The 27,649-nt window shown below is 52.9% G+C and overlaps 1 protein-coding gene across 1 annotated transcript in view; it reads left to right on the forward strand.

Annotated features, from left to right (window-relative positions):
- LOC144951969 (kinesin-like protein KIF18A) overlaps positions 1-27,649 on the forward strand; it is a 167,634-nt gene that overhangs the window by 43,776 nt on the left and 96,209 nt on the right. The window contains exons 6-8 of the mRNA XM_078882341.1: positions 1,756-1,866; positions 4,824-5,021; positions 10,785-10,961. Of these exons, the coding sequence (XP_078738467.1) occupies positions 1,756-1,866; positions 4,824-5,021; positions 10,785-10,961 (486 nt within the window). The remainder of the gene's footprint in view (positions 1-1,755; positions 1,867-4,823; positions 5,022-10,784; positions 10,962-27,649) is intronic.

A 27,649-nucleotide genomic window follows, 5' to 3' on the forward strand; every position in this document is an offset into this window, starting at 1 on the left:
GGTTTGAAAACATTCAGACTGGTCTGCCTATGAAGCCATCATCCTCGGTTTAATCTCGTTGGATTGTGCGAGGAGCTCACAGATCCTTTAAAGATCTGGACACGGTCCCATCAGTAAGCACCCTCAGGCAGGCGAGGCTGCGCTGGCTGGGTCGTGTCGCCTGCGTGCCCAGCCACCTTGTGCCCAAGCAGCTTTCGTTCGGCCGGATAGATGGGGCTCAACGGGCGCAGCACATGCTAGAGAAGAGACGGACTGACGTGGTACAGAAGGATTGGAGTTATGATTGGATTTGCCGATGAGGGCGCTACTGGGCACTTTCGCCCTTCAATGACAGCGGAGGAGCGACGCTCACAGCAACGAGCGGAGCGCTGGGCGGATAAAACACAGCAATTCTAGATTTGAAGCTTTCGTGACTGCAAGGAATCATACTGTTAGTTCTTTCGGTAAAGTCACGTAGGTAGAAAATGAAATTAAAATTAATAAAAATAAAACAATAATATCACGACGTTTCGGAGGCAACACAAGTCTCCGTCATCTTGTGTTGCCTCCGAAACGTCGTGATTTTATTGTTTTATTTTTTATTAATTTTAATTTCATTTTTTAAATCCTTTATATTAAGTTCACTTGCTTGCTTGCGCGCTTACGACCGTTCAAATCTTTCGGTCGTTTTTTAACCCACTTCCCGTGATCCAATCGAGCTGACATTTTGCACACAGACTCGTTGTGCGTGACAATTTCTTTTCGTGAAAATATTTTCCCAAAATGTTACACTTTTTAGGAGAAAAAATATTATATTTAATTACCAATTGCTTAATGGTGGCAGGCAATCATCTGACCCATAGGTGGCAGCCATCTCAAGCCAGAGGACGAGAGGACTCTAGCCGCCACGCATATAAAGGATTTATAGTGAAAAACTTTGTTTTTACGGGTTCATTTTTTACCTACGTGACTTTACCGAAAGAACTATGAGTATCAAAACACAGCAAGTTGGCACTGTGGAGAGCACTGGTGATGCATCGGCCCAGTCATCTCCATCAGTCAAAACAATAGCACCTGCTGGGTCTGTCCCTTTAGCCGTCAGCAGCAAGCCTTCCAAACTTCACGTGGCCTCAAAAAGCCTCCAGCCTATCAATATGCACTTTTTTCTAGATTTGAAGCTTTCGTGACTGCAAGGATTCATATTCTTAGGTTTTTTTCGGTAAAGTCACGTAGGTAAAACATTAAAATTAATAAAAGTAAAATTAAAATAAAATAAAAATCACGACGTTTCGGAGGCAACACAATCTTCCGTCTTCAGGTGGAACCGTCACAGCCACGACTTGATACAGCTGTCGTGGCTGTGACGGTTCCACCTGAAGACGGAAGCTTGTGTTGCCTCCGAAACGTCGTGATTTTTATTTTATTTTACTTTTATTAATTTTAATGTTTTTTACCTACGTGACTTTACCGAAAAACCTAAGAACATGAATAGGCACTTTGGTGACGTCACCGCCGCTTCGAGGCGGCCGCTGTTCTTGTGTGTGCGTTGCATGCTTGCACATTTGTGCGCTGAGGTGGTTCCGCGCACTGCGCTATGAACCAGACGCACCTGGGTTCGATTCCTGGTCGCGGCCGACATCGGCGCTGAGCGTTATGCGAGCCGCGCCTTCGCGAAGCTGGCTACTCCCTGCCTGCCTTAATAGGTGCTCGCTAACCGCACTTTGCCCGCTGTCGTACTAAGCAGGTGGACCTGCGTTTTGTCCGTGTTTGCTTCAGCCTCAAACTGCCGAAGAGCTGCTCCAGATGCTGGAGAGAGGAAACCTCAACCGGACCCAGCATCCAACCGACGCCAACGCCACCTCGTCACGCTCGCACGCCCTGCTGCAGGTCCTGTTCTCCACACGCCTAGCCCCCCTCACCCCCTCCCTCACCCCCTCCCTCGCCCCCCCCTCCCTCGGCCCCTCCCTCCATCCCTCGCCCCCTCCCTCCCTCACCCCCTCCCTCCCTCCCTCACCCCCTCCCTCGCCCCCTCCCTCCCTCGCCCCCTCCCTCCCTCACCCCCTCCCTCCCTCACCCCCTCCCTCCCTCCCTCACCCCCTCCCTCGCCCCCTCCCTCCCTCGCCCCCTCCCTCCCTCACCCCCTCCCTCCCTCCCTCACCCCCTCCCTCTCTCCCTCACCCCCTCCCTCCCTCCCTCACCCCCTCCCTCCCTCACCTCCCTCCCTCACCCCTCCCTCCCTCACCCCCTCACTCACCCCCTTCCTCACCCCCTCCCTCCCTCGCCCCCTCCCTCCCTCACCCCCTCCCTCCCTCGCCCCCTCCCTCCCTCACCCCCTCCCTCCCTCACCTCCCTCCCTCACCCCTCCCTCCCTCACCCCCTCCCTCCCTCACCCCCTCCCTCCCTCACCCCCTCCCTCACCCCCTTCCTCACCCCCTCCCTCCCTCGCCCCCTCCCTCCCTCACCCCCTCTCTCCCTCGCCCCCTCCCTCCCTCACCCCCTCCCTCCCTCACCTCCCTCCCTCACCCCTCCCTCCCTCCCTCACCTCCCTCCCTCACCCCTCCCTCCCTCACCCCCTCCCTCCCTCACCCCCTCCCTCACCCCCTCCCTCCCTCACCCCCTCCCTCCCTCACCCCCTCCCTCCCTCACCCCCTCCCTCACCCCCTCCCTCCCTCACCCCCTCCCTCACCCCCTCCCTCCCTCACCCCCTCCCTCCCCCCCTCTCTCATCCCCTCCCTCACCCCCTCCCTCACCCCCTCCCTCACCTCCCTCCCTCACCTCCCTCTCTCACCCCTCAACCCATCTCCTGCGTCCTCCGTCGAACCCGTCACTCCTCGGCCGTTTTGGTGGCGGCTGTCTGAAACCAGCCGCTCGCCACCCACGGTGAAATGTTGGGGATGAGACGTGACCCCGGGCGGAGACCCCCTTCACCCCCCCCCCCCCCCTGCGGTGGCTGCGCTGAGCCCCGGGGTCGCTGAGGATCCTGGGTTCAAGTCTGGGGTTCCCAGCCGGGTCCCGCAATGAACGCCAGGATTCTCAATGCGTGTACGACAAAAAAAAAAAAAATTACAGCTCTGACAATTGGTTGCGATGTGACGTTTTTAAATCCTTTATATTAAGTTCGCTTGCTTGCTTAGGACCGTGCAAATCTTTCGGTCGTTTTTTAACCCACTTCCCGTGATCCAATCGAGCTGACATTTTGCACACAGACTCGTTGTGCGTGACAATGCATTTTACACTGTTTAGGGAAATTTTTTTAAATATTTCATTACCAATTGTTTAATGCTGCCAGACAATCATCTGACCCATAGGTGGCAGCCATCTCAAGCCAGAGGACGAGAGGACTCTAGCCGCCCCGATGCCACGCATATAAAGGATTTAGAGTGAAAAACTTTGTTTTTACGGGTTTACTTGTTTTTACTCTCCGTTAAAAGCGCGCAGGGCCTTTCGGGGAAAAAGTGTACCGCCCCGCCCCTAGCGACATGCCTCCTTGAAGGGGTCTCGGACGGGCGCTCGGCCGATGTCCGCTTCCACGAGCCGTTCTCTACCACGGGGAGGGGGTCGGCGATGCGTTATATTCTTAGGTTTTTTCGGTAAAGTCACGTAGGTAAAAAAAAAATTAATAAAAGTAAAATATTTTTTATTTTATTTTACTTTTATTAATTTTAATTTTTTTACCTACGTGACTTTACCGAAAAAACCTAAGAATATGAATCCTTGCAGCCACGAAAGCTTCAAATCTAGGCGATGCGTTAGTCGGACAGACTTCTCGCGCCTTTGTTAAACGCCGTCACCTCCAGGGCCTCTCTGGAGCGTATTTTGGACTCCTCTCCCACACGCACAAACTGGTGGCGAACCCATTTATCCCGATGGGCGAGTGGGAGGCGGGAGGGGGGGGTTCAAGAGCCGGTCCCGTCGCTCCAACGTCTGCGGGTGGGGAGATTTGAACGGCTCGCCTCGGGTGCGCTCGCAGTCACACCACGCGGCAGCGTACCAAACAGCGGCTGCTGCTGCTGCTGCTGCAAGATCGGAGGGGAAAATGTGACCGGTGAAAGAAATCGATGCGAAGAGAGCGTTGCCGCATCGGTGTGCACCGGTGGTGAGCGGCGGTGAGCACCGGGTAGTGCATTACCGACCCAGCAAACTTCGAGCGCGATTCCCGCTCACGGCCAACATCGGCGACGAATATCTTAACTGTGCCGGCCAGGCAGAGATCGCAAATGGGTTTTGATTCCTTACCCGTACCCGGCCGCACCAGGGTCGCAAACGGGTAACCCGTACCCTACCCGATACCCGGCTACCCGTACCCGGCCGGGTATCGGGTAGGGTACGGGTACGGGTACCTGATTGCGACCTCTGTGATGAAGCCATGTTGCAGGCGCGGGTGGGTTGATTATAGGATCTTGAATTGTGAGAAGAGACAAGACGTTGGGAAATGAGTGACAATCGATTACTCACCAGTGACTCACGGCCTACCCGTACCCGACCCGGCCGTACCCGTACCCTACCTGTACCCGGCCGGGTACGTGTAGGGTACGGGTATCGGGTACCCGATTGCGACCTCTGGGATGAAGCCATGTTGCAGGCGCGAGTGGGTTGATTCTAGGATCTTGAATTGTGAGAAGAAGACAAGACGTTGGGAAATGAGTGACAAACGGTTACTCACCAGTGACTCACAGCCTACCCGTGACCGCACCAGGGTCGCAAACGGGTTCCCGTACCTGGGTATCGGGTAGGGTATGGGTATCGGGTACCCGGTTGCGACCTCTGCGGTCAGCCATGCCGCGAACAGCGCTGTCGAAGGCCGTATGGGAGATATTTGTGTGTTTTGTGCGTTCACGCGGCAGATCTACGTGAAGCAACAGGAGCGCCTGGCCGGCATCAGCCAGAGCGTGCGCGTCGCCAAGATGTGCCTCATCGACCTGGCGGGCTCGGAGCGCGCCACCGTCACGGCCAACCGCGGCGCCCGCTTCAGGGAAGGGGCGAACATCAACCGCTCGCTGCTGGCACTCGGCAACTGCATCAACGCCCTCGCCGACCCGAAGGTGGGCCCTCCCCTCCATCAGCTCCCCTCCCCTCCCTCCATCCCTAACTCCCTCAGCTCCCCTCCCCTCCCCTCCATCAGCTCCCCTCCCCTCTCTCTTCACTCCCTCCCCTCCCTCCCTCGCTCCCTCGCTCCCTCCCTCCCCTCCCCTCCCTCCCTCTATCTCCCTCCCTCCCCTCCATCCCTCCCTCCATCCCTCCCTCCCCTCTCATCCCTCGCTCCCTCCCCTCCTCTCCCTCCCCTCCCTCCCCTCCCTCCCCTCCCTCCCCTCCCTCCCCTCCCCTCTATCCCCTCCCTCCCCCCCCTGCCTCCCCTCCCTCCTTCTAACTCTGTCCCCTCCCTCCCTTCCTCCCTCCCTCGTTCCCCTCCTCTCCCTCCCTCCCCTCCCTCCCACCCCCCCTCCCTCCCCTCCCTCCTCCTAACTCCCTCCCCTCCCTCTCTCCCCCATCCCCTCCCTCTCTTCTTCCCCTCCCTCTCTCCCCTCCCCTCTCTCCCCTCCCTTCCCTCCCTCCCTCCCTTCTCTCCCTCCCTCCATCCTTCCTCTCCTCCCCCGAGTTGTAGGAGCTTTGGGTGTTCCCAGGTTGATGAATTCTATCCAGGATGCAATTTTTGCATTCAACCTCCGTAAGCAGAACAACATTCTGTGCCTTCACACGTGACTCAAAAGCACTCTTAAGTCCACCGGCTATTGGCTTTCCAGACCGGCATTACAATGCAGCAGTAGCAGCAGCAGCATCCTCGCAGTGGCCTTTCTTCGGCCGTCCGGAACGCTCTTCCTTCCGATGTTAGGAAGCCACTGGAGCCCCTGTGCCCTTTTAAATCGTCTAGCTTGAGAACCCCTGTGTGCCAGGCGAGGTAGTTAACACCTCGCCACAGGTGCCAGCTCAGCCTTTGAGACATCTAAGCCAGCGCCGTTGATGTTTTGAGTTGAAGGCCTGGTTCCGGGTGTCTCGCGGGACGTGTTCACGTGCGATGGCGCGCGTGCGTGCGTGCGCGCGTGTGCGTGCGTGCGCGCGTGTGTGTGCGTGCGTGTGCGCGTGTGTGCGTGTGTTTAATGGGAGCGGTAGTATCGTGGTTGGCGCTCTGCGCTGCGCACCCGATTCCCGCTCACGGCCAACTCCAGTGACGGGTAATCTGAACCGGTCCTGGGCCTCCCCTGGGTCGACTCGGTCTCAAACGAGTACCCGTGTGCGCTTGAATAAAAATCGCCAACGGGGAGACAAAGGTGGCCGGGCGTGGTGTTGGCCACCCACCACCCCCCCCCCATTCGTGTGCCCTCCCAGCCTTGATAGCTGCTCGTTAACAGCACTTACCCCCAACAGTCTGTTAAGGCTATACGGGTTGGGGGGGGGGTCTCTGTGCGTGCGCTGGTTGGCGCGTGGCGGCGTTTAGCGTCGTCGTCGCCGCGCAACAGAGGGCACGCTGGCCCCCGCGTGCTCTCGCTAAAGGTCTCGCTCACAAAGAGAATAGATCGCGCGACCTTTCCGTCGGGTAGAGCCCTTTCACCCGCGCGCCATCACTTTTATTTTTATTTGTGCTCCCTCACTGCCCATCCCTCCCTCCCTCCCCTCCCTCCCCTCCCTCCCCTCCCTCCCCTCCCCTTGCTGCCTCCCTCCCCTTTTCTTCCACTCCCCTCCCTCCCTCCCTCCCCTCCCTCCCCTCCCTCCCCTCCCCTTGCTGCCTCCCTCCCCTTTTCTTCCACTCCCCTCCCTTCTTCCCTCCCTCCCTCCCTCCTTGCCCGTCTGTCTGTCGGTCCGTGCGTGCGTGCGTGCCTCCGTCCGTTCGGCTGTTCCTGCTCGTTGTTGACTTCTTCTTTGAAAGGACACAAAGAGAGAGAGAGAGAAAGAAAGAAGCCCTGGTAAAGTTTCGCACGGGGGGTAGCGAATCGATAACGCCGGCGGGGACGATGTCCGTGCGCCGCGCGTCACTTCACATCGATGCGCACGGATGTGTAGCTGCAGCTGCAGCAGCAGTAGCAGCAGCAGCAGCAAAAAAAGAAAGCGCATCCTGCGGTGCGCGGCGTGTGGTCGACCACCGGGGTGGCCGAGCGGTGTAATGCGGCCGCGTGGCGAGCGTCGCGGCGAGCGCTCCCGGTTAACTTTGGAGCGGGCGGGCCGGGCGGGCGTTGCGCAGAGGTCGCAACCGGGTACCCGATACCCGTACCCTACCCGATACCTGGCCGGGTACGGGTACCCGTTTGCGACCCTGGTGCGGCCGGGTACGGGTAGGCCGTGAGTCACTGGTGAGTCACCGTTTGTCACTCATTTCCCAACGTCTTGTCTCTTCTCACAATTCAAGTTCCTAGAATCAACCTACCTGTGCCTGCAACGTGGCTTCATCCCAGAGGTCGCAACCGGGTACCCGATACCCGTACCCTACCCGAAACCCGGCTACCCATACCCCAGCCGGGTACGGGTACCCGTTTGCAACCCTGGTGCGGCCGGGTACGGGTAAGGAATCAAAACCTGTTTGCGACCTCTGGCGTCGCGGCTGACCGCTTTCGCCCGTGGTGGTTGCGGCGTGGCAAGCGGCGGCGTGGCGAGACTAGCGGTGGAGGGGGGGGGGGGGTGGGGGTGACCCATCGTCCCGGTGAGACGATGGGCAGCGTGCCGGGGGGGAACTGGATTGTCTCACCGGAGGCCGGCTGTGTTCGCCCCCCCCCTCCGCCCCCCGTTCTGCGAAGCTGAAAGGCGCCCGCAATTCGCGGAACCGGCAATGGGAAGGCGCGGGAGCGAGGCACGCTCGGTGCGCTACTCTCGCTCGCCCGGTGAAGCCGCGGGGAGTTAACCCGCTCCGTGCGACCCCGTTCAGTGTCGAACGGATCGCCACGCGGATAGAAATGTACATTCACCATTGGAACCATCCTTTGCAAGTAGCACAATATGATGATTGTTTTTTTTTTAGCCTTTTATCTGGCGACAAAACTGACGCCTTTTTTTTTTTTTACAAGGAGTCATGTTTGCATTGACCACAATACCTGCGGTCGGAATGCAAAAAAAAAACCGCAACTCTGATAATGTATGCACTGTCCTTGAATTTGATTGGTCCACACCCGAGACAGCTTTTCTTGGCGTCATTTGGTCCAACACCATGTGAGACTAGGCTCTAAGAAAAGCTGTCTCGGGTGTGGACCAATCAATTTCAAGGACGGTGCATACATTATCAGAGTTGTGTTTTTTTGTTTGCATTCCGACCGCATGTATTGTGGTCAATGCAAACATGACTCCTTGTAAAAAAAAAAGTGTCAGTTTTGTTGCCAGATAAAAGGGTAAAAAAACAATTATCATAAATGTGCATTGTCGTCATCATGAGCAGCAGCAGACGTGTCTTTCCGCTGTTGGATGTAGCCCTTGATGATATTCATCAATAAGAGCAGCAACAGCAGTTATATTTACTCATTCCGTGGATGCTCCAACTTCATAGAAAAGTATGAAAAAAAAATTATAATTGGTGCTTATCCTTTCTGGCAATTAAACAGGAGTTGTGTTCAGATGTTCAGACATCAAATAGAAACCTTTAGCAAGGCATCAAGTTACTGCATTAACCACACACACACCACAGTACTTGTGGTGAACATGCGAAAAAACATCGCTCCGGTAATATACGGGCATTGTGTTTGGAAACTGATTGGCTTACACCAGAGACAGCAGCCTTCTTTATGGCCTAGTCTCACCATCAGTGTCAGGCCAGAGAATCGCAACAGATGAACAGTACAAGGACAATGCACTTCTAGCGCGGGGTGAGCAGCTACAAAATGGGAAACCTTTTACTGGTCGGGACCTCCTGGTTACACCAGCCCACAGGAGATTATTGTGTCTGTCGTGCAGGGAGGGGCTGGGTGGGGAGGGAGGGGCTGGGTGGGGAGGGGCTGCTCACCCCGTGGTGCCCTTATAAAACTCAACGTTTCACCTACTCACGCCGGCTTGTGCCCGCCCTCACAGTCGGGCATATTGTTTGCTGAATACACCACGCCGCCGTTGACCCTGGCCATTGACCGAGCAACCCAACGTTCCTACCAGCTCCCTCCACAGGAATGTCTTTGGCAGTATGAAAGTGTGCGAAGAAAAAAAAACGTAACCTCATCCTCACATCGTCACCCAGAAAACAATGTCTCTAAATGAATAATACACATTTTGCTCTCGGTTGAGGTTCCCTAGCGAAGGGGTGAAGTCCCTACCCCCCCCCCCCCCCCGTACCATGTGGCCCTTGGTCAGAGTTTTAGTTCCCCGGGGCGATGTGTAAAATAAAATAAATCACGACGTCAGGTGATGACGGACGCTCGTGTTGCGCCCGAAACGTCGTCGTATTTTATTTTATTTTCTACCTCCGCGACTTTACCGAAAGAACCAAGGAGTATGGATTCCCTGCAGTCACGAAAGCTTCAAATCTCGACTGGGCGGGGTGCTCAAGAGTTGCTCCTCCTGAACGAGAGTCGTCGAGGGGGTGGTACGCCGACCCCACACGCCGCACGGGAAACGCCGCCGCGGTTTCAACCGTTTCCTCGAGTCGAGAATCGGTGCCGGTAACGGCAGTGAGCGCGAGCCAGAGGTCGCAAACGGGTTTTGATTCCTTACCCGTACCCGGCCGCACCAGGGTCGCAATCGGGTACCCGTACCTGGCCGTACCCGTACCCGCCTGTACCCGTACCCTACCCGTACCGGGCCGGGTACGGGTAGGGTACGGGTATCGGGTACCTGATTGCGACCTCTAGGATGAAGCCATGTTGCAGGCGCGGGTGGGTTGATTCTAGGAACTTGAATTTTGAGAAGAGACGAGACGTTGGGAAATGAGTGACAAACGGTACGGGTAGCCGGGTATCGGGTAGGGTACGGGTATCGGGTACCCGGTTGCGACCTCTGGCGAGAGCTGCGGGCGGTGCAGGGCGCCTCTCAGGAGGGAGCGATCTGTATTCCTCACGCTTCCCGCCCACCCGGGACACGCGCGCACGCACGCCCGTTGGCCCTCCCGCGAGAGGCGGGGGGGCAAGGGTCGCGCAACTCCCGAGGGAGCGCGGCGAGACGGCGCAGGCCGCAGAGAGGCCCGTCGCTCGGGAAGGAGCGGCCTCACCCGGGCACGGCGGGGGCCTCCGTCAACGGGGCCTCCCCAGTGCCCCTGCGCGGGGGGGGCCCTCCGAGCCCTCTCCAGCATCGCCGACGGCGGAATTCGCCCTTCGCTCTTCTGGGCGAAGGCCTCTGAGCGCCACCGTCATTTGCTCACGTGAATTACGCTTGAACGTGGATGGTTTTAGTTCCGATTTAAAGCTTTCGTGACTGCAGGGATTCATCTTCTTGGTTCTTTAGGTAAAGTCACGTAGAAGGGAAATAATAAAATAATAAAATAAAACATAATAAAATACAATTCTCACGACGTTTCGGCCACAACGCAAGCAGCTGTCCTCAGTTGAAGAACAGGTCTGTCGTGAGAATTGTATTTTATTAAGGTTTATTTTTATTATTTAATTATTTCCCTTCTACGTGACTTTACCGAAAGAGCCAAGAAGATGGTTTTAGTTCGCCGTTTGTGATTTACGGTAACGGCACTACCGGTTTCGGTCATTCTAATCATCGCTCTTGTCACGGTCAGTTATGCAGCCGCCCCTCCGTTTGACGGTGAACGCTTTGCGGTGCCGTCAGCCGCGGCCTGCGGCCTCCCCCCGTCGTGCCGGACGGGGGGCAGGAAGAGCTCCGTCCGGGAGCCGCTCGCAATCATCGCTGCCCTCTTCTCCGCTCCGTGTTCCCCCCCACCCCCCCCCCCCCGCGCGCAGAACAAAAACCAGCACATCCCGTACCGCAACAGCAAGCTCACGCGGCTGCTCAAGGACTCGCTGGGCGGCAACTGCCAGACGATCATGATCGCGGCGGTGAGCCCCTCGTCTCTCTCGCTGGAGGACACCTACAACACGCTCAAGTACGCCAACCGGGCACGAGAGATCAAGACCGTGGTACGTACCCGCCCGCGTGCCCGCCCGCGTGCCCGCCGGCCCGCGCGCGTTCGATCGTGCGTTCCTTGTGGGGTGGTTGGCACGCTCAAGGGGGAGATGAAATTCCGGGGGCTGGGATTAAGTGGTGTGTCCAGGAGTGGAGCGATCGCGTGCGTGTGTGCGCACGCGTCTGCGTGTGTGGCGGATGGCGGCGCGCTGCGCTTCGAGCCCAACGAGTTCGAGTTCGACTCCCGCTCACGGCCAACAGTCCAGCGACGGTCCTGGGCCTCTCCTAGGTCGACTCGGCCTCAAATGAGTACCTGGTGCGGTGTGTAAACATCGCCATTGGGGGAGACAAAGGTGGCCGGGCATGGTCTCGGCCACCCAACCCGCTCGTGTGCCGTGCCGGCCTTCATAGCCGCTACTCGCTAACGGCACTTGCCCCGACAGTCCGTTACAGGCTACACGGGGGATCTCTGTCTTTGTGTCATCGCCAATCGAGCGACGTGCGGTTACATGTCCAAAATTTGGAGCCCCCGACGGCATTTTCTCACGATGGCCGACTGAAGCGGACTGAAACAGTTCGTGTTAATAACTTTTTTGCAGCGATAACCAGAAGTGTGGTTGGGGGGGTGGGGGTGGAGGTTGGGGATGGCTGCCCGGGTGAGCGCCACAAAGCCTCTCACCACCGCCCGGTCGCGTCGCCGCTCGCCGCCTTCCCGCTGGCGTCGCCTGCGGTCTTAGCTTGGGGCGGAATTCTTCCGGCGTGACCGCACACAAAACTAAATCGGTGTCCCTGCGCCGATGGCAACAGCAAACGGGCGGCTTCTCTCTGCCGAGGTGGCGTTCAGCGTGGGGTTGCCGGCAGGCGTTGTTTTTTTTCCCTTACCCCGATAAGTTTTCGGAAGTCCGATTGTCGATTCCAAAAGCTGGCGGGAATCAAACTCGAACAGACATCCGTGGAAAATAGCTTCTTAGCGTCTGCATCGTTAGACCTCCTTTGCCAGTACCAAAATATATGGTCACCCCGAGCCCTCGTTACTTTGATAGTGCATCGTCTTTGAGCTGTGTACGCCTTTTGGCGTCCTCTGGTCTAGCACCAATTGAGAAGAAAGAAAGTCGTCTTTGGTGTGGACCAATCAGTTTCAAGGACAATGCGTATATTTTTCGATTGAAAGCTTTCGTGACTGCAGGGATTCATCTTCTTGGTTCTTTCGGTAAAGTCACGTAGAAGGGAAGTAATAAAATAATAAAAATAAAACATAATAAAATAATGCGCACCAAGAATTATTTTATTTTTTATAATATTTTATTTTATTATTTCCCTTCTACGTGACTTTACCGAAAGAACCAAGAAGAATGCGTATATTTTCAGTGTGTTTTTTGTTTGCATTTTGACCACAAGTATTGTGGTTAATGCACACGTGCTTTCTTGATCAAAGGTTTGAGTTTTATTGCCAGAAAAAAAGGGGAGAAACCCTATTATTATATTATTATAGCTTCTTTGTTCATCGGATTCCTCCAGTACAGTGATCCCTCGTTTATCGCGGTTAATGGGGACCGGATCCCCCTCGCGATAGGTGAAAATCCTCGAAGTAGGATTGGCCCCCTAGGAATTTCCGTATGTGTGTGTGTGTGGGTACCAGAATGTTTAAAATATTTATACTTTATATATATATTTTACTTAAATGTATTTAATTATAAAACCTTAATATTATACATTCACTCTCTCTCTCTCTCATACGATACGTATCATGGTGTTCTACACTCACCAATGACAGTAGTATCTTGAGACTTGACTCCAGTAATGACGACGATGACGATGACAATGACGACGATGACAGACCTGTGCAGTTCGATGAATGTGATGATGAATGATGATGATGATGGTGGTGTTACTGCACAGGTATAATGAGTCCTTTAAATCAGTTCGAAAAATCCGCGATGCACTGAGGCCGCGAAACTTGAACCGCGAAGTGGCGAGGGATTACTGTATAAATAATTATTCTCATTCTGGGTCACCGGGTTCCGTGGCCTACCGTACTATCCGCCATTGGCCTTTGTGGGTTCCCCCCTGCCCCGTTTGGAGCGGAATGTTTGCGGAGTGACCGTACCCAAAAATAACACTGGTCAACACACTTTTTCTGGCATAAGGTATTCCAACTGTTTTTAAAATCTGGCATCAGTTTTTGTCTATCACATCAGGTTTTTGAGATATCAAATATTGCATTTTCAATAAAAACTGCGGAAGAAAAATATGAAATAAATGTGGATATCTACATAAAATGATGTTATAAACACACTATCCTAAAAATACAGCGCCATATTTTAACACTAAAGCAGTCACTGACTCACAACAACTTGAAATCATAAGTGACAGAGTGAATTTCGGGTAAAATCAATGAAAAATGGGGTATGCCGATAGCATAAAAATGAGATGTGATAGAGCAAATCTGAGATCAGATTTGGAATCAGCACCCTGAAATTAGTCTAAAACAGCTGCAAAAGTCCAGGCCAGAATTTTTTGTTGTTGTTGTTGACCAGTGTAATCGGTGTCGTAGCGCCGATGATAAAAGCAAACGGTGTCTTTCTCACTGCCCAATCGGAAGTCCGATTGTCGATTCCAAAAGTTCGCGGGAATCAAAACCGGGTTCCGTGCCCCACCACGCTCGCCCATTACGCTACGCCGTACGCACTACCCCCAAACCACACACACCCCTCGGCGTTGTTTCAACGTCGCGAGGATTTGCGTCCGGTCTGTGAGAACCGTTGACTCCGTCGAGTTTCCAGCGACGGTTTTTTTTTTCGACTCCGCGTTTCATTTTCTACGCAAGCCCACGGCGCTCTCGTTTTCCCAGCTCGGTGTTTATTTGCGGCGTCTATAATTCTGACGGCGCATCTAAGGCACAGGCGTGGGTTTTGAAAAATTATAAAATCTGCGTCTCGCAAATCCAGCCTCTCTCTCTCTCTCGGATGCTTTGCCTAGGAAATTGATCACTGCGTTGTGATGAACATTGTACGTGTGATATTCAAATTAGTTTGGGCTCCCTTTCGCAAGAGAAGAATGATTGAGTTATGATAACACGATTTGCGGCCGGGGTTATTTTCTGCCGCGCAAATGTGTTTTGGTAAACGGCTCCGGCTAATTTGGATCCGACAGCTGATCCCGTTTCTTTGATGTTAGCCAGCCATTTGTGTGATCGCTTTGGAAGCTTGGGATGATTTTTTGTTCTGCAAAATTCTGTATGCATTGCGCGTGTGTGTGTGTGCTCATGTGGTGAGCGGTAGTGCAGCGGTAAACGCGCTGCGCTATGAACCCGGAGACACGGGTTCGATTCCCGCTCACGGCCAACACCAGTGACGATTATTTGAACCGGTCCTGGCCCCCCCCCCTAGGTCGACTCAGCCTGAAATGAGTACTTGGTGCGGTGTGTGAACATCGCCACTGGGGAGACAAAGGCGGTCGGGCGTGGTGCTGGCCACCCACCCCCTCGTGTGCCGTTCCGGCCTTCATAGGTGCTCGCTAACAGCACTTGCCCCTACAGTCTGTTTGGGCTACACGGGGGATCTTTGTGCTCATGTGTGCGCGTTTGTGGGGAGCGGCGGTGGAGCGGTTAGCGCTACGCTGCGCTACGAACCGGTTACGATTATTTGAACCGGTCATGGGCCTCTCTTAGGTCGACTCAGCCTCAAATGAGTAACTGGCGCGGTGTTTGGTTAACACCGCCACTGTTGAGACAAAGACGGACGGGCGTGTGCCTTTCTGGCCTTGATAGGCGCTTGCTAACAGCACTTGCCCCAACAGTCTCTTCAGGTTATATGGGGGATCTTTGTCTTTGCGGGGAGCGGCAGTGTAGCGGTTAGCGCGCTGCGCTCCGAACCTGGCGACCCGAGTTTCGATTCCCGCTCACGGCCAACACCGGTGACGATTGTTTGAACTGGTCATGGGCCTCACTTAGGTCAAGAAAAACTGTCCCCCGTGTCGTAATAGGGGGTGCCGTGGTGGCTAGCAGAAGATGTTAACTACCTTGCCCTGGTAGTTAACATCCTGACCCTGACGCCTGCTGTATATTTGGAGTTTGCACTACTCTCTCTCTCTCTCTCGCTCACTCGCTCTCTCCCCATGATGGCGTGGAATTTTCTCCCGGGTCCTCCGGTTTTTCCCCTCCACGTTTTAGAATCGACGTGCGCTTCGATTAATCTAGCTCCTGTAAATGTCCGCGCGACGACGAGCCACTTGGTTGAGCGAGCATTTGTGATGGCGAGGCCGCGTCTGAGCTACACATTTCAGCCGGGGCTTTACACCTTGCACAATAAACAAATACAAATGAGAATAGAGGTTTTCCCACTTTTTTCTGCCAACAAAACAGTTGTGTTAAGATGTAAAAACACGAAACTGAAACCTTTTACAAGGAATCGTGTCTGTGTTAACCACAATACTTGTGGTCAGAATGCAAACAAAAAACGTACTCTGATAGTTTATGCATTGTCCTTGAAACTGATTGGTCCACACCAGAGACAGCTTTCTTTTGAGCCTTTTGGCATCCTCTGGACTAACACCGTTTTGAGACGAGGCTCCAAAGAAAGCTGTTCTCTGGTGTGGACCAATCAGTTTCAAAGGCAATGCATATATTATCAGAGTACGTTTTTTGTCTGTATTCTGACCACAAGTATTGTGGTTAATGGAGACATTATTCTTTGTAAAAAGGTTTCAGTTTGGTGTTTTAACATCTTAACACGACTGTTTCGTTGCCAGAGAAAACCTTCTCACATTTTGGTACTGGCAAAGGAGGTGCCACGATAAAAAAAACAACAAAGTTTCTTCTTTGGGTCTTTCGGTTAAAGTCACGCAGATAGGTTCAAAGAAAATAACAAAAAACCACTACGACGTTTCGATGGCAACAGAAGCGTGCGTCATCCGTTTCCCGATGACGACCGTTTGTGTTGCGATCGAAACGTCGTGGTGGTTTTTTGTTATTTTCTTTGAACCCATCTACGTGACTTTACCGATAGACCCAAAGACTTAATCACTGCAGTCACGAAAGTTGTAAGTATATAGTATGTGGGTCTCCGTGTGTCATCATCATCTCTGTGAGTAATACTCTTAGTTTTTTCGGTAAAGTCACGTAAGGTCTCACTTGATACAGCAAATCTGGCTGTGACGGTCCCACCTGATGACGGAGACTTGTGTTGCCTCCGAAACGTCGTGATGTTTTATTATTTTATTTGTATTAATTTTTATTTCATTTTCTTTTTACCTACGTGACTTTACCGAAAAAACTAAGAGTATGGATCCTTGCAGTCACGAAAGCTTCAAATCTAGAACTCTGTGAGCAAGTTTGGGATTTTAGCGTGGCCACAATCGCACACGCGTCTCCCGTGGTCTTGCGTATTTTGTCACTTTTCGACCGACTTGTGAACGAGAGACGGTGCCTTCAAAACTACGCGAGCGTGGCGGACGCTGCTGTTGCTTTGGTAAGGGGTGGGGGGCGGGTGGTGACTGGTTGGGGGGGCGATGGGGGCGCCGGCGTGCGGAGAGGGCACGGCGTGTCGATGCCTGTGCCGGACGCAGCAGCAGCAGCAGCTCATCGTGGTGACTCCAGCTCGACCGAGAAGCAAATAAATGAACGAGCCCTTAGTTTTATCTTCTTGGTTCTTTCGGTAAAGTCACCACGTAGAAGGGAAGTAATGAAATGATAAAAATAAAACATAACAAAATAATTCTCACGACGTTTCGGCCCCAACGCAAGCAGCCGTCGTCTTCAGGTGGAGAACAGGTCTGTCGAGAAGGCAGAAACGTCGTTTAGAATTATTTTGTTATGTTTTATAATTTTTGTATTATTATTTTATTACTTCCCTTCTACGTGACTTTACCGAAAGAACCAAGAAGATGAATCCCTGCAGTCACGAAAGCTTTAAATCGAAATTATTTTTTATGTTTTATTTTTATTATTTAATCATTTCCCTTCTACGTGACTTTACCGAAAGAACCAAGAAGATGAATACCTGCGGTCACGAAAGCTTTAAATCGAAACCCTTAGTTTTAATTTGCATCCCGCCGCTTGTAGAGTTAGCCGCTTTCCTTCCTCCACTTCCGCCCCCCACCCCCCCCAGGCCTCCCACACACAAATGCCAGCGCCGGGTGATGTTCCGTCGTGCTAGAAGGTCAGACAACACCGAGGCGAGGTTTTATTAATTTGGGCCGAATTGGCGCCCACACCACACCTCTTCTGGCCCGTTGTTTGCCGCGAGCGTGTTTTGCCGGGACGCGGCTTCGTGATGATTTAGACAAGAAGCCCTGTAGATCAGCACCCCCGTTAACGACTAACCACTGAACGACGGGCCTCCGTAGAGCCCAATGTGTAGTGTGTAGTTGTGTAATGTGTAGTGTAGTGTATAGTGTAATGTGTAGTAGTGTAATGTGTAGTAGTGTAATGTGTAGTGTATAGTTGTGTGTAGTGTATAGTAGTGTGTAGTGTAGTGTATAGTAGTGTAATGTGTAGTGTGTAGTGTATAGTAGTGTAATGTATAGTTGTGTAATGTGTAGTGTATAGTAGTGTAATGTGTAGTGTATAGTAGTGTAATGTGTAGTGTGTAGTGTATAGTTGTGTGGTGTATAGTAGTGTAATGTGTAGTGTATAGTTGTGTAGTGTATAGTAGTGTAGTGTGTAGTGTATAGTTGTGTAGTGTATAGTAGTGTAGTGTGTAGTGTATAGTTGTGTAGTGTATAGTAGTATATAGTGTAGTGTATAGTAGTGTATAGTAGTGTAATGTGTAGTGTATAGTAGTGTAATGTGTAGTGTATAGTAGTGTAATGTGTAGTGTATAGTAGTGTATAGTGTAGTGTATAGTAGTGTAGTACCTCCATAGAGCCCAATGTGTAGTGTATAGTAGTCCAATGTGTAGTGTATAGTAGTGTAGTGTATAGTAGTGTAATCTGTAGTGTATAGTTGTGTAGTGTATAGTAGTGTAGTGTATAGTAGTGTAGTACCTCCATAGAGCCCAATGTGTTCGCTTACCGACCATTCCCCTGTTAATGACGGGCTTTTGTAAGTAGAGTAAATGTTAATCATTGCATTGCTTAACCGTGTTTCTTTTAATTTAAGTGTTTATAATGTCGTTAGTATCTCGATGAATTAATATCCATAGTTTAATTATTATAAAGTACGTTTGTTTTGGCGATAAAGGGTAAAGTTCGATGCTGTCGCAACCAATCAAGCCTTTCACGTGTATTTCCTATACTCGCTTCACGACCAAATCACTTAATGACCAGTTTCGTGGAACCACGGTTGTTGTTGTTTTCGATGCTGGGTAAGAGTGACCTACACGTTGCTTCCATCTGGCAAAGGGTTGTCGCTGCGAGAGAGCTTGAGTCTCGTGGAGATGGGAAGGAATTCCCAAGTGGAGCCTTGCAAGGGGAAGAAGCGCACACATGAGTGCATTGGACCTGCGTTGCAGTGGTTTATTGAGTGGGTGGGTGCGTGGGTGTATTGTTGTGATCTGCAGTGTGTTGGTTATACGATGGGATATCTTTTTTTTACATTTTTTATTTTTTTTCCCCAGTATCAAAGTATGAAAAATAAGAGGTTTGACCCTTTCTGGCAGCGTTCAGATGTTCAAACACCAAATGGAGACCCTTTGCAAGACTCAAGTCTGCAGTATAACGACACAGTACTTGTGCTGAACATGTAAACAAACATGCTTTGAGGATACAGTGGTACCCCGGATATCGAACGTAATTAGTTCCAGAAGGCCATTCGAACACCGATTTGTTCGAACACCGAATTAATTTTCACCATAAGAATTAATGTAAATGACGTTAATGGGTTCCAGACACAAGACATCTCTCGTTATAAAGCATTTTTACACGACGTTTACAGTAGTTACATGCATAAAATCACACAAAAAACCAAGGAACACAATAAATGGAATAAATGAATAAATATATGGAATAAATAAAATAGATTAACATTGTTCTTTGGTTCTTTCGGTAAAGGCACGTATAAAGATAAAATAATAATTATACGTGACTTTACCGAAAGAACCAAAGAATAATTCCAGCAGTCACGAAAGCTCCAAAATTAAGATTAACATTGATTAACATTGAATTTGTCAAGGCGCTCTTCCCCCTCCAACCCCGCTTAAATATACGCTCCAAGCCCTGGGGTGTTTCATTCAGACGCTGTCTTCCCGACAGACCTGTTCTTCACCTGAGGACGGCTGCTTGCGTTGTGGCCGAAACGTCGTGAGAATTGTATTTTATAAAGTTTTATTTTTATTATTTTATTATTTCCCTTCTACGTGATGACTTTACCGAAAGAACCAAGAAGATTGAACTTCACTTTACCTCTAGTAAGGAGAGTTGATGGCTTGAAGGTGGTGAGGATGAGGTGGAGGTGGTATCACCTTTGTCTGGGCAAGCGTCATGCACAATGGCCATACGCGTCTCTGCCGTACAGGTTCTTTCAAGTCCGCGATTGCCCGTTCGACCTCCGAATTTCGTTCGGTTTCCGGGACAATAAATATTCGGAAAAATCGTTCCAACACCGATTTGTTTGAGTTCTGGTGCGTTCGATCTCCGAGCTTCTAGTGTACATGCATTGTCTTTGAAACTGATTGGCATACATCATGGACAGCATTCTTCTTCGTGGCCTAGTCTCACCACCAGTGTCAGACCCCCTTCTTAATTACACGGGGCGTCCCCTGCTGCGTGTTTATTTACACACGGGGGTCGGGGGGGTGGTGGGGGTCGTCCGGGTGCATTTACAATTAAATTAGCGGTACGTACTGCCTAATTACGGCAGGGGTAGTAATATTAGTATAATAATGCGCTTTGTTGACACAGGAAATCCTCGCCGGCTCTCGGGGACGTTTCTTTTTGACAGATTTATTGCGGCGACGGCAATGCGATGTTGTTAGCCCCCCCCCCTTCCCCGCGGTAGGCGTGAAAGAGGACCCGCGTGATGATTCGTTCTGACTTGGCCACTTGAGTCACTGGCTCAACGGTGATCCGTCACCGCCACGTCACTCTTCCATCAGCGCGTTGCATGTCGCAGCCCTTCTGAGTCTCCCTTGCACTGGCCCCCCACGTTGGCATCACCTCCCGATCATCCAGAGGTCGCAACCGGGTACCCGATACCCGTACCCTACCCGATACCCGGGTACCCTGCCGGGTACGGGTAGCCATTTGCGACCCTGATGCGGCCGGTTACGGCTACGGGTAGGCCGTGAGTCACTGGTGAGTCACCGTTTGTCACTCATTTCCCAGCGTCTTGTCTCTTCTCACAATTCAAGTTCCTAGAATCAACCCACCCGCGCCTGCAACATGGCTTCATCCCAGAGGTCGCAATCGGGTAACCGTACCCGTATCCGTACCCGGCCGAATACGGGTAGCTGGGTATCGGGTAGGGTACGGGTAGCCGGGTATCGGGTAGGGTACGGGTTACCCGTTTGCGACCCTGGTGCGGCCGGGTACGGGTAAGGAATCAAAACCCGTTTGCGACCTCTGCCATCATCTCTTTCTTCCGAAGCGCCGTTACCCCTTGTCCATTGCACCTTTGATAGTTCGGTTTGCTCAGTGGGAGTTTGGCGGCCGTGTTAAAATAAAAATATCATCGTCATTGTAGGCCCCAATCAATTGTTTTTCATCCGAGTTGTCGTCAATCATCGTCATCGTCAGATATCAGCAGCGTTGCGAATGTCATGCCACGTGCGTCTTCTCTTCTCGTCATCGTGTAGTCGGGAAAGTTTTCACCGAGCCTGAGGACGATCCTGCACGGAAACTTTGACCTCCTGTTCCTTCAGATCAAGCTTGAGTGATCCCAGCCATTCTTGATCAAACGGTTATTGATCCGCGAGGGGGCGGAGTGGCGGCACAGCGGATGGTGCGTTGTTCTCCGAACCTCGTAACCTCCGAGTTGTGTTGTCTGCAATGGTTGTGGGGCCCACCCCTCTCCTCCCATTCACCGATCCACATTAACCCAGACGGTGAAGCATTCAACTAAACTGGAAACTATTTTACCTTGCCAAGTAAGGTCCCACTGAGCGATACGTAGCTCTCTTTCAGTAGCGACCTGGCGATCGCAAATGATAGCTCAACGAAGTGGCTCATCAACGCGTGGTGCTTCTAAATGTGGAGGGGGAAAATCCACGCGACCACGGGGAGAGAGACACGAAAACTCCAAATGTACAGCAGCAGGTGTCAGGGCCGGGATCGAACCCACAACCTCCTGCCGACCAGGCGAGGTAGTTAACATCTCCTAGCCACCGTGGTGATGATGAGAGAGAGAGACACCGCAAACTCCAAATGTACAGCAGGTGCCAGGGTCGGGATCGAACCCACGACCTCCTGCCGACCAGGCGAGGTAGTTAACAGCTCCTAGCCACCGTGGTGATGATGAGAGAGAGACACGCAATCTCCAAATATACAGCAGCAGGCGTCACGGTCGGGATCTAACCAACGAACTCCTGCCTACCGGGCGAGGTCGTTGACATCCCGCCACAATGCCGACGGAAACGTGTCGTTGGGAGGCCTTCATCCAGCAGTGGAGTGACTGGGCTGCATATTTCAACGAGCCTCATGATCCATCGCGGTGCTGTCGGGCGGCAGTAATTAGATCCCCGACCTCATGCAAAGCACCTCCGCACAACGCCGTGCGGCCGCATAATTACGTGCGCGCCTGTTTTACGCGGCGCACGCTCAGACGCGCGGCGTTTATTTACGCCAGAGGTCGCAACCGGGTACCCGATACCCGTACCCTACCCGATACCCGGCTACCCGTAGCCGTTTGCGACCCTGGTGCGGCCGGGTACGGGTAGGCCGTGAGTCACTGGTGAGTCACCGTTTGTCACTCATTTCCCAACGTCTTGTCTCTTCTCACAATTCAAGTTCCTAGAATCAACCCACCCGCGCCTGCAACATGGCTTCATCCCAGAGGTACAGGTAGGGTACGGGTAGGGTACGGGTACGGCCGGGTACGGGTAAGGAATCAAAACACGTTTGCGACCTCTGATTCACGCCGCGTGACTCGGCAACTCCCGCAAGCCAGACGGGCGACCGAATGGTCAACGGCGGTGCCGTCCGTCGGGTGAAAGTTCCCGCGGGCCGCCCACCGCCGACGCCCCGGCTTCGACTGGCGCTTCTCCTTTTCGCGAGCGATCGGCGCGTTCTAAGCGCAACACCGGCGGGCGCTGCCCCCCCCCCCCCACCCCCACCATCCCACGGCACCCCCACCGCCGTTCGGCAGAGCCGCGAGCGACGCTCGGGGGCATCCGCTGCCTTCTGGCGGCACGAGGCAAGGCGCTCGCTCGTGCCGTTGTCGGAGCCGGCGCGGTTCTGCGTGTGGCGGTGGCTGTCGTGGGTTCGCCGCGTCGAGAGACGGAGGGGGGGTGGGCGCGAGTGGAGCTGTGGGGGGCGCGCGTGGATGCTGTGGGGGGGGCGCGCGCGTGGCGAACAGATTCGCTCGCGCGTTTGGCTCACGGGTTTTGGGTTCTCTTTGGCAACCAGCCCCCCCCCCCCCCCCCCCCCATTCAGCTTTGCGTCATATTTAATTAGCGCGGCGTGATGGATTCGGGGCGAAAAATAAATGCGAATCCGTTTACGGATCTCGATTTTATAATTTTTTCTTCCCCCCGAGCACTCCGCTGAATCGCGGCCTCCTGGTGCCTTACCTGGACACACGGACGCGGCGGGAATGCGGCGAGATGCAAACCTCGGCTGAGGCATCCCTAAGCTCCTCCGGTTCCAGAGCCACATTGGAGAGTGGGGTGGGGGGGAGGAGAGGGAGCCGATTTGGAATGGAGGCGGGCTTGGATAAACAAAATTCGATGCCAATTATTCGTGCGCCCTCCCCCCTCCTCTCCCACCCGCCCCCCCCCGGGAAAGCGTCGCTGAGAGCGTTGCGACGGATTCGATTTTCATTTGGGGGGGGGGGGGGTGGTGGTGAAGGGTTTTTTAAAAATAATGATGTAGTTTTGCAGGGGGCAGTCGCGAACAGCGGCCATATCAGGCGCGAGTAGCGTGCGCTCGGCACGTTCATTGGTTTCACTGCGGCTCAAGGAGGCAAGTTGCATATCCGGGACCAGCAGAGTGAGGGGGGGAGGGATGGGGGGGGGGGGAGGAGGAGGGGGGTGTGGTGGGGCTTTCTCCCAAAAATCCACTCTGCGTGAGCTCGTCACGACGAGCCGGCCGGATTGGTTGTTGGCGCGAGCGCTCCGAACACGTGGGGAGAGATTGGGAGAGCTGGCAGCCTGCAGTCGAGCGACGGCGGGGAGGGGGCGAGGGGGGTGGGGGGAATCTCCGATTAAAAACGAATCGGACACTTTCAGCGCCGCACTGCCGTCGTCTTGGCCAGGCGGCGAGCGACAGATACGTCAGCGGTGACCCCAAAGGGAAGCGCGGTGTCCAAATGCGGCCGTGTGTGCCGAGCCTGGGCGGAGCCAGCACGGGCGCCCGCCGGTTTGTTGCTTTTTAATTAATTGTTTTCTCCACCAGCGGCTGCGTTGGCGGGGAAGCGCGCTAATTGGTTTGCGCTCGTTTTTCTCCGAGTTGTGTTCGGTTGCCTGGCGGTGGTGCGGCGGCGGGGGGGCGCAGATTCCATTGAGGGGCAAGCGGAGTGGGCGGAGCGGGGCGGCATCACTGGGGTGTGCGCGCGTGAGCGTGCGAGGACGATGTTCCCGCGCGACAGATCCGCGTGGGTGCGCGCGCGTCTCGCGGGGAGAGACAGTTTTTTTGCGCGTGGGTGTTTTTTCTCTCCGCGTGGCGCCGCGTAGCCCGTTCTCGCCCGTGTGCGCGCTCTCTCGATTCTCCCGATTGAAGTTCGTTTTGAGACGAACTCTGGGAGTTGTTCCCCGCGGAGGCGAGAGAGTTTTCGAGCCGGCGGGTGGGCGGGAGGGCGGGCAGATGCGCGAGAGAGCGAGCGAGCGGGCGGACGAGCATGAGAACGAGAGAGTGAGTGAGAGAGAGAGCGAGTGGGGTGGGTGGGTGGGTGAGTGGGTGGGTGGGTGGGTGAGTGAGAGAGCGAGTGAGTGGGTCAGTGAGAGGGAAAGTGAGTGGGCGAGTGAGAGTGTGAGTGGGTCAGTGAGAGGGAAAGTGAGTGGGCGAGTGAGAGTGTGAGTGGGTCAGTGAGAGAAAGTGAGTGGGTGAGTGAGAGAGAACGAGTGAGTGGGTGAGTGAGTGGGTGAGTGAGAGTGTGAGTGGGTCAGTGAGAGGGAAAGTGAGTGGGCGAGTGAGAGTGTGAGTGGGTCAGTGAGAGGGAAAGTGAGTGGGTGAGTGAGAGAGAACGAGTGAGTGGGTGAGTGAGTGAGAGTTTGAGTGGGTCAGTGAGAGAAAGTGAGTGGGTGAGTGAAGAGCGAGCGAGTGAGTGGATGAGCGAGAGACAGCGAGTGAGTGGGTTAGTGAGCGAGCGAGTGAGTGGGCGAGCGAGTGAGAGGGCGAGCGAGTGAGAGGGCGAGCATGTGAGCGGGTGAGCGAGCGAGAGAGCGAGGGGGGGGGGGGCAACTGACTTCTAATTGCCTGGCCTTGACTTTTGTCTCCTTTCTCTGTGACAACTTGTATGCGGTAGATATTCTCCGGGTGTTCTTGGTTTTTTCCCCTCTCCCTGCCAGACAAAGCCAAGCGGCCAGTGCTCAAATTGGCCGAGCATGGCGATGTGTGGACCCCTTGTGAAAGCCGGGGTGTATCACGCACCCACTACACTATACACGACACTATACACTACATTACTATACACTACACTATACACTACATTACTATACACTACATTACTATACACTACATTACTATACACTACACTATACACTAGACTACTATACACTACATTACTATACACTACACTATACACTACATTACTATACACTACACTATACACTAGACTACTATACACCCACTACACTATACACTACTACACTATACACTACACTATACACTACATTATACACTACACTATACACTACACTACACTATACACTACACTATACACTACACCAGGGGTCTGCAACCTTTAAGACATAAAGAGCCACTTGGACCCGTTTCCGAAGGAAAAAATAAACTGGGAGCCGCAAAACCATTGCAACATTTAAAACAAATATAACACTGCATATATTGTTTCTTACCTTATTGCTATATACAGGATCGTGCAGTCAGCTGTCAATCTGAATAAAAAAAGGACTTTTTCACTTAACAATGTAAAATATATTTTTGCAAATTAATAGCTAAATTACCTGGTTAATGGGATTTTTGCTCCTGAACCTCAGTGCACAGTGTCTGCACATCAGGGCTGTAAGACGTCACCTTCATTTTCACACAGGCTTGCAAGCTGTCATCTGTGAGGCGTGATCGATGTTTGTTTTTAATATAGTTCATGTTGGAGAAGACCTGCTCACATACATATGTGGAGCCGAAGATCGACAGGACTCCAAATGCATACTTTTTCATGTTTATATAAGTGTTGGGGATGGCATTCCATGTTTCGAATACAAGTTTGTCCTGTTTGGGAAGGTTTTCAATATCACTCCATTTATGATTCTGAGCCAGAATGGCCTTCTGACGGGCAACATCCTCAAGAGTAGCGGTCAAGCATTTGAACTTGGACACCCATATATCTTTGTCGGCTATATCGGCCAGTTCCATCTCAAGATCAGGTTGACTTACACCTGCAAATGCAGTCATATTCAATAGGGATGGATCGATCGCCAGGGGAGTGACAGGGAAGGATAATGTCGTTTTTTCCTCTCTGAACTCACAGAATCGTTTCCCAAACGAACTTTGCATTGTGGTGATTGCAGACTTGAAATATTCCAAATTTATCGTATCATGACTTTGTTTGAACTCTCTCAAAGAGGGAAAGTGAGACAGTGTACCTCTCTGTAAATCTTTGACAAACACTGTCAACTTGCGCTCGAATGCCAAAACCTCCTCCAGCATGTGCAGGGATGTGCCTCCTTTCCCCTGAAGGGTTGTATTTAGCGTGTTTAGATGTGCTGTCATGTCTACCATAAAATGTAATTTTTCCAGCCACTCTGGCTGTTCCAGCTCAGCAAAGGTGAGCTCTTTGCTGCCCAGGAAGGTTTTTACTTCTTCCAAACATGTGACAAAGCAACGGCAACGTTATTGCCTGTCACCGGGCGGGCAGTGTGGAGCGGAGCGGCGACCTGTCAGCAGCGGCAACGCCAGAGCAGGTGTCACAGTGCGCCTCCTCCCCTCGCTAGCATCCGCCCCGGAGCCGCGGTCAAGGTTCAAAAGAGCCGCATGCGGCTCCGGAGCCGCAGGTTGCCGACCCCTGCACTACACTATACACTACATTACCATACACTACACTATACACTACGCGATACACTGCACTATACACTACGCCATACACTACACTATACACTACACTATACACTACGCTATACACTACACTATACACTACACCAGTGGTTCTTAACCTGGGGTGCATGCGAGACGCGGCCAGATTATTTTCAAAAGGTAAATCATCGAAAACTCAAATTAAGCCACGGGGCAATGTAAGTAACAACTCATTTTAAATTTCGATTTAAAGCTTTCGTGACTGCAGGGATTCATCTTCTTGGTTCTTTCGGTAAAGTCACGTAGAAGGGAAAAAAAAATACAATTAAATATTTTATTATGTTTTATTTGTATTACCGAAAGAACCAAGAAGAACAACTCACTTGGTTTCATCAAACCCCCTCTCTATGTAGTTATCAACATTGTACATTCAACGATTGGCGATTGGGAACCAAAGGGGCCGTGCAAGGCTGCAATCTTTCTTGGGTGCAGTTCGTCCCAGCCGGTGTCAATGGAGTTGATGGGATGCAGAGGTCGCAAACGGGTTTTGATTTCTTACCCGTACCCGGCCGCACCAGGGTCGCAAACGGGTACCCGATACCCGTACCCTACCCGATAACCGGCTACCCGTACCCGGCCGGGTACGGGTAGCCGGGTATCGGGTAGGGTACAGGTATCGGGTACCTGATTGCAACCTCTGGGATGAAGCCATGTTGCAGACGCGGATGGGTTGATTCTAGGAACTTGAATTGTGAGAAGAGACAAGACGTTGGGAAATGAGTGACAAACGGTTACTCACCAGTGACTCACGGCCTACCCGTACCCGGCCGCACCAGGGTCGCAAACCGGTACCCGTACCCAGCCGGGTACGGGTAGCCGGGTATCGGGTAGGGTACGGGTATCGGGTACCCGATTGCGACCTCTGATGGGATGGCACAGATTTAGCAGGAGCAAACCTGTTTTCTTTTGCCTGTGCGTCTAACGGAAGGATGTCGGTCTCCTCTCTCTCGTCTCGCTCTCATCTGTCTCCCCTTCTTCCGTCCCTCTGCGTTCGTGAGCCACCGCTCGCCGCCCCCCCCCCCCCTACCACCACCACCACCCGCTGCGGTGGAGCAAATGAGAGCCCGCCGCAAGAGACGGAGAGTGACGGCGGAGACGCGCAACGAGATAGATCGGTGCAGGCGTATTGACAGAAAGAGCGAGAGAGAGAGAAGGGGAGATGGGGAGACTGAGCGGTGGGGACGTACGCCGAGAAAGAGAGAGGCACGGAGCGACGGGCGCACGGAGAGAGAGAGAGAGAGACAGGGCGCGGCGGGGAGACGCACGGAGCGATCGTTTTTTTTGCGAGGGAGGAACCAAGAAGCTGTGACCCCGCTTGAGCGAAGGCTTGAAGTGCTGAGCCTTGGCACCCACGGCGCGGGAT

This window comes from Lampetra fluviatilis, chromosome 64 (assembly GCF_964198595.1).
Source record: "Lampetra fluviatilis chromosome 64, kcLamFluv1.1, whole genome shotgun sequence".
NCBI classification, from domain to species: Eukaryota; Metazoa; Chordata; class Hyperoartia; order Petromyzontiformes; family Petromyzontidae; genus Lampetra; species Lampetra fluviatilis.